The sequence below is a fragment of the Gymnoscopelus braueri genome (genome assembly GCF_963280865.1).
Source record: "Gymnoscopelus braueri genome assembly, chromosome: 12".
Lineage (NCBI taxonomy): Eukaryota > Metazoa > Chordata > Actinopteri > Myctophiformes > Myctophidae > Gymnoscopelus > Gymnoscopelus braueri.
In genome coordinates, this window is record NC_137614.1 from 12,583,277 (window position 1) to 12,589,276 (window position 6,000).

Genomic DNA, 6,000 nt, shown 5'->3' on the forward strand with positions numbered 1-6,000 from the left:
AAGCGTAATGCAATTCACATAATACTTTTATGTGTATATGTTACACCCGCATCTCAAGTTCCCAACTCATTAGAAAGCCATACATTAAATATAACATTTATTTTGTCTACGTCAATTGTCTCGATTGTATAGCCTAACAATGATAAGCAATATCATCACAAAAATCACAAAGTCGTTGAGTTTTGCCTATATGTTTCTGTTTATTTCATAAGTATTCTTATATTAATGATACACAGGCCGACAATCTGGTCCACCTCCCTTAAACAAAAAGCACCAATTTTAAGCAAATAATTTAACGAGTGTTGGCGTTAAAGCTTTTAAAGATGCATGGGCAGTGTACGGAAAAAAATAGCAGCAGGGATAGGGGAAAGGAAATTTAACATATGCCTATTTACAGTCACGAATGCACATTGCATAGTCTGTACAAGGGGGATATATTTTCACAGATTGGGTGTCACAGTTCTCAGTGGCGAAAATGCAGCCTGTAAATGTATTAATATTTGCTCATATTCTGGTCGAGAGAGAATCAGATAATGAGAGGCTATATACATAGACCAGCGAAAATTGTATAAACGTTCTGCGCAGTACCAATGGTTTCAATCTGTTTTCTTACATTTGATATTCAACAAATAATGGGCCTATATGAACAATAGAATAAACACAATTAAGAATCGTGATAAATAGAGGGACATACTCAAGAACAGCGTATAAATGATTACTCTAACCCAGTCGTAGGCCTTTCTGAAGGCCAACTATAGAAATTCAAAGCCGCACGTAGGCAATAGGAAAATGGCGACTTCACCATGCAGGCCTAAACAACCCCAACTGTCCACTTAACATTGCACTGGTGGTGATGTGGGCTCCTTTGGCTTATGCCCAGGATGACAATAAGATAAGAGTATAGGCCAAAGTGTCACTGACTATGACATTTTATGTTCCTGCTCACAATAGGGGGTTGCCAGAGAAGTACTGCAAGCGATCTCTGCTCAACTTCTTCTCTTTCATTCTTCTATTTTGAAACCAAATTTTAACCTGTCGGTCGGTGAGGTTTAACATTCGGGAGAGCTGAAGTCGTTTCTCTTTGTTGATGTAAACGTTAAAGAAGAATTCCCGCTCGAGCTCCCGAATCTGAAATTTGGAGTATGGACATCTCTTCTTCCTTGTACGCGGAGTGCCTGAAGAAAATAAATAATAGCATGATCAGAGTCTGTCATCTGCTTGTCATAGGCAATGATGATAATGTCATATGCAAATGTCCATGCTTGCCATATAGGGCTGAGGCTAAAGAATTCAGATGCATAGAATACACACATTCAGAAGGGCATCAGTGATGGAACCCATTTCAATCAACATCACAACGCGCAAAATAGCTTAGGCTATCAGATAAACCCAGCCATAAAGAGTGTTAAATATCCGAACCCCTTGGAGTCAATAATATCAACTTACGGGCTGTAAGTACGTGTTTATCTGTTACAAATATATAACAACAAAAGTATATCACTACAAAATGAGCGTCACATTCCTTTGGAGCTAAACTAACAATTTACACAATCCTTTGGCTGTCAGTTGAAATGTAGCCTATGTTTGTAGCCTGTGTCGCCTGTGTTTTCAAGTTAGAAACCTCCAAACCCCATAACTTTTCATTAATAACTAACAAAAGAAATATAATAGTTTTTTTGTTTCATTATTTTCACAAATAACAAAACTCAACTGCTCCAGTTGTATTCAATGTTTGTTCTTCGATATGAAAAAGAAACTAAAACTCAAGGCTGTGTGGCTGTGTACACTAATCAGTGCGTATTTAATCATATCAGATCATTTGGAATAGTATAGGCTACTATTGATCACCCATCTAGACTACAGGCTGACAGACTACACACAAATCACTTCCATGGTGAGAATTGCAAAATGCAGCACAATGTGTTTGGACTTAAGCGTTTCAACGACTACCGTGGAAGGGGCATTAACTGCACACCAGTGCATTCTATGGACAAAAGCATGCTCGAGCCCTAACTGATTCATTTGGTCTGTCTTTGAATGGATACGATACAACGTTCATGTTGGAAAATGTGTAGAGAGACAAACAGACACATAATCAGATAGATAGGTAGACAGACAGATAGATATAACTAGATAGATAGAAAGGGATAGACAACAGATAGCCTCGATGAAACCCGAACGCTATTTAGCCTTAAAGTGTCTAATAATCTGGAGCATGTCTTTCGCGAGCAAGCGAGTGCTAAAAAGAAAAAAATCACAGGACGCCAAAAGCAATGTTCTGCCCAATTGGTTTTTACTCTCGACAGCCCAACGAGAAAATCCCTTAAAATGCCCAACGCAAGTTCATGATCAAAGTTAGCATTTGTCACAATAGCGCGCTCTTAAAATTTCACAGACTCTCACGATAGAAGCGTCTGTGTATAACATCCCTTTTTTTCAAAGCGCTTTCCCATCGTAAAAATTCTTCTCGTTGGAAGAAAGAGCTTTGTAGGTTATAATAAAATCCTTTGAATGCTTATAAAACTCCACATAAAATCTGACCGACAAAACACCGGGCTAGTCCCTTAACCTTTCCCCATTTACAGCTTCGGTACCTACTCGAGTGGCTGTTCTTGCTGGTGTTGCCGTCCTTGGTTGCAGAAGAAGTACACGAGCCTGAATTTGTATGTTCCTCCTCATCTTCTGGGTCCTTCTCCTGGTCTTGGGCGCCGGGTGTGGGAGCGGGCTGCTGGGACTCGGCTTCCAGCTTGCTCGCTTCGCCCTTTTGTAAACAATTGTCTGACTGATTGTCCGTAGCACTGCAGTATGCGGTCTCAAAAAAGCGGTCGAAACCTTGAGGGAGGACGCTGTTTTTCCCCACGCCGGAGTAGAATCCTGCGGAGGGATGATTGGAGCCTGGATGGTGATGATGGTGGCTGTACACACTCTCGTTCTTCATAAGCATTTCTGTCATGGTGGATGGAGGAAGACAGTCCCTATGCACCAGATCCTCTCCCGAATAGCACGGTGCATAATTGCTTCTGTGGTGCCATTTACTAGCCGCGTCCAAGCCATATGAAACTTCCCGCACCGGTTGTACTTGGGACAGATTTGTGGAATACGGGTAGCTAATTTGCCGCGACTGGGCCTGTGGAAGAAACGACGAGACGGCGGAAAATTCGGGGACGTAGTAGGTGCAGCTGGGGAGGTAGATGTTAGACGCGCAGCCTGTCCTGTCCCCAAACTCGGATGTCCGGTCTTTGCGCGTCTGGGAGCAGAAGTTGCCCAGATTCACCGAGTTAAACATCTTTCTCTCGTACTCCGTACTATAGATAGATGTTTTGGATTCGAACTGCAGAAGGGGAAAATTTGGGAAGGCGAGATGACGCGCAATCCGTCTAAGTCGCCCCGCAGACACGTGATCGAAAGTAGATATTGTCATATATCAATTTGGAACAGTTGGATGTGTAGGAGTGGTTCGCTTAGGTAAGATCTAGGAGGTTCAAACGATTAATTTCCAAACACCACAGGAGCACTAAGAAAACCAGTAACAGATTCCAGTTTGTTGGCTTGGGCTATGACAATTAGACAAAGATGTTGCTTTGTATGTTTACGTTTATTAGCTTGTGGTAGGCTAGCTAATGGCTAAAGCTTCTTTATATATGGTTAGCATAGACTGCACATTGCACTCAGTGAGATGCATTTATAGTAGTATTGGAGTTTCACAGGTAAGGTTATGATTATTACTATTATTCATTATTATTATAATTTTTTATTATTATAGGACAACTAGCCCAAAGTCTAACAATAGGCTATTTAAATGGTTTATTAGCAGACTATATTGAGCTAGTCTTCATTCTATATTTGGTATAGATTCATAAATGAAAAGGCCTATTTACAATATTGATGGACACAATACACGAAACTTGTATTGAGAGATTAGATTATATAACCATTAGGCTAAAAGTCAATGATTGGTATGAATATGGCACAAATAAGGCATGAATCCTTTAAAAGCGACCCCGTGACTACATCTATCCTCAGTTTCCCCCCCAATACATACTAAAATAAGACTTTGATTATCCTAGTAGAATATCGTATACGACTTGTCCTCATGCTTCTTTTCACAATAGCACACACATGCCTCTGCTGAACCGTAAGCCTTAGACAAGACAAATGTTTTGCTAGTATGTAAATAGTGCACACTATATACCATTGTCTTAACGGATGGATATTTCCCAATAAGACCCAATTGTATTGATGTGTATTAGCAACATAAACCACTTGTGAAGAAATTAATAAACATTGGCTAGACATAGCCTACTGGGCGTTAGTTTAAACATTACAATTCGTAGGCCTATTCCAAGTTTTTCACGTCACCAAATTTTAGAACTTGACAGCTCATACAACATGGGATCATTGGTTGGTTACTATAAGCTATATGGTATAAATTGTTGAAGTATATTGTTATAAAAACACATATGGGTCTAGATGACTGAACTAGTCTCCCTCATGCCCACTCCCATTCGCTTTGACTTTGGATCATGACAGAGTCCAAGGAGGACAACAGCACAATTCAAGACCGAAGTTCCTGTCGAGGGGAGACAAGCAGTGAAGTTTATCCTTGGACCGCACATAAGCCTGCAGTAGGACAACTGCATCCCAGTGAGACGTAAACACAAATGCAAATGAACAGTATTATTCCCATCATGTTGCAGAATTTAGTAGCCTATTTCATTTAATTTAATTTCCATTTAATGTAATTTAATTTAAATGTTTTTGCTAAACCCATCCTTTATAGAAACTGTACAAAACATTTAGCGTGGAAATAGCTAAAAAAGAGAAGACATTTTGCATCCTTAGGCTCATTTGTCAATCAAATTCAATGTTTTTCAAGCACAACTTTTCCCCCTCTATAGCGCAACAATTGGGCTTCTTGTAAAAATGCTACTCAGGCCACTTATAGCCCTATTGACCAGGCTATATGAATGCATCCGACGTTGGCCTCATTAATAAAATAAAATAGGTCCCAGCTGAAATCTGAAGCTATTGGAGTATTTTTCATCAATGGGCTTATCAAAATTTATTTGGTCCATAATTTTGTGAGCTAAAGACATATAGGCCTATCACATGGTGTAAAATATATATATAATAGATTGAAATAAAGAGAATGTGATGAGGGAAAAATGCGTCTGTGTGTTCTTTCCTGTGTCATTGTAAACTTTTAATTATACTGTTGAGGGCCGTTTACGAACCTTTATAGACTAACTGATACCAACACAAGGTGAAATTAATATGATGGCCCATTGTTTATGGTGATAGGCTGCTTCCTAAATGTTTCAATAGAGTCTAGAATTAGTATCTTATAGCCCAATAACCCTACGAGTCTACTCCAGTCACTATTTTGGGGCCCCTTTGCGAATGAAGTAACAAAAACAAAAAAAAGCTAATTAATACCAAATAAGCACATCTCCTTTGCGCATAGACAGCACGGACAACTCGATTAAACCTTATGGGAAAGTACGTCAGAAGACTTCAACATTTGAAATGATTGTCCATTGTACACGTTATCTGAAAATGTGGCTTTGGCATTAGTGTGTTTACTACCCAACAGACAAAAGGTTGACTCAGAAGATGCATCCTGCATCCAAGTACAAAGAAAGCAGACAGCTGCCCAGACACAGCACTTGAATTTGACCACTAAAATCCTCTCTACGTTGACCATAAACCCCCGAATGGCTGTAGTAACGCTAAATCCCTTTGTTCTATAGAAAACCATAAAGGGTGCGAATGGGAGGAATTTGGAATTCAGCAACTCGCTAGTGATATATATTTCCAAGAAACATACTTATGCATTGAGTTATTTGCTTACCGCACCAAAAAATATGAAGGCGTTGGCGAATATGGGGATTTTTGTCGTGAGTCCCGAGTTTTGAGTATAGTTTCACGCGAGCACGAAAGCACAAAACACGCAAAACAATGCACAAGAGCGTTCACAAGTTCAGAAATTATTGTCGAAAA

At 39.7% G+C, this 6,000-nt stretch overlaps 1 protein-coding gene across 1 annotated transcript; it reads right to left on the reverse strand.

Annotated features, from left to right (window-relative positions):
* Positions 1–942: 942 nt before the first annotated feature.
* hoxc11a (homeobox C11a) lies at positions 943–3,421 on the reverse strand (the record flags this gene model as incomplete). The annotated part of the gene is given in 4 exon segments (XM_080444644.1): positions 943–1,175; positions 2,599–3,315; positions 3,318–3,393; positions 3,395–3,421. Coding segments are annotated over 4 exon segments (1,053 nt in total).
* Between the last annotated feature and the right edge of the window lie 2,579 nt (positions 3,422–6,000).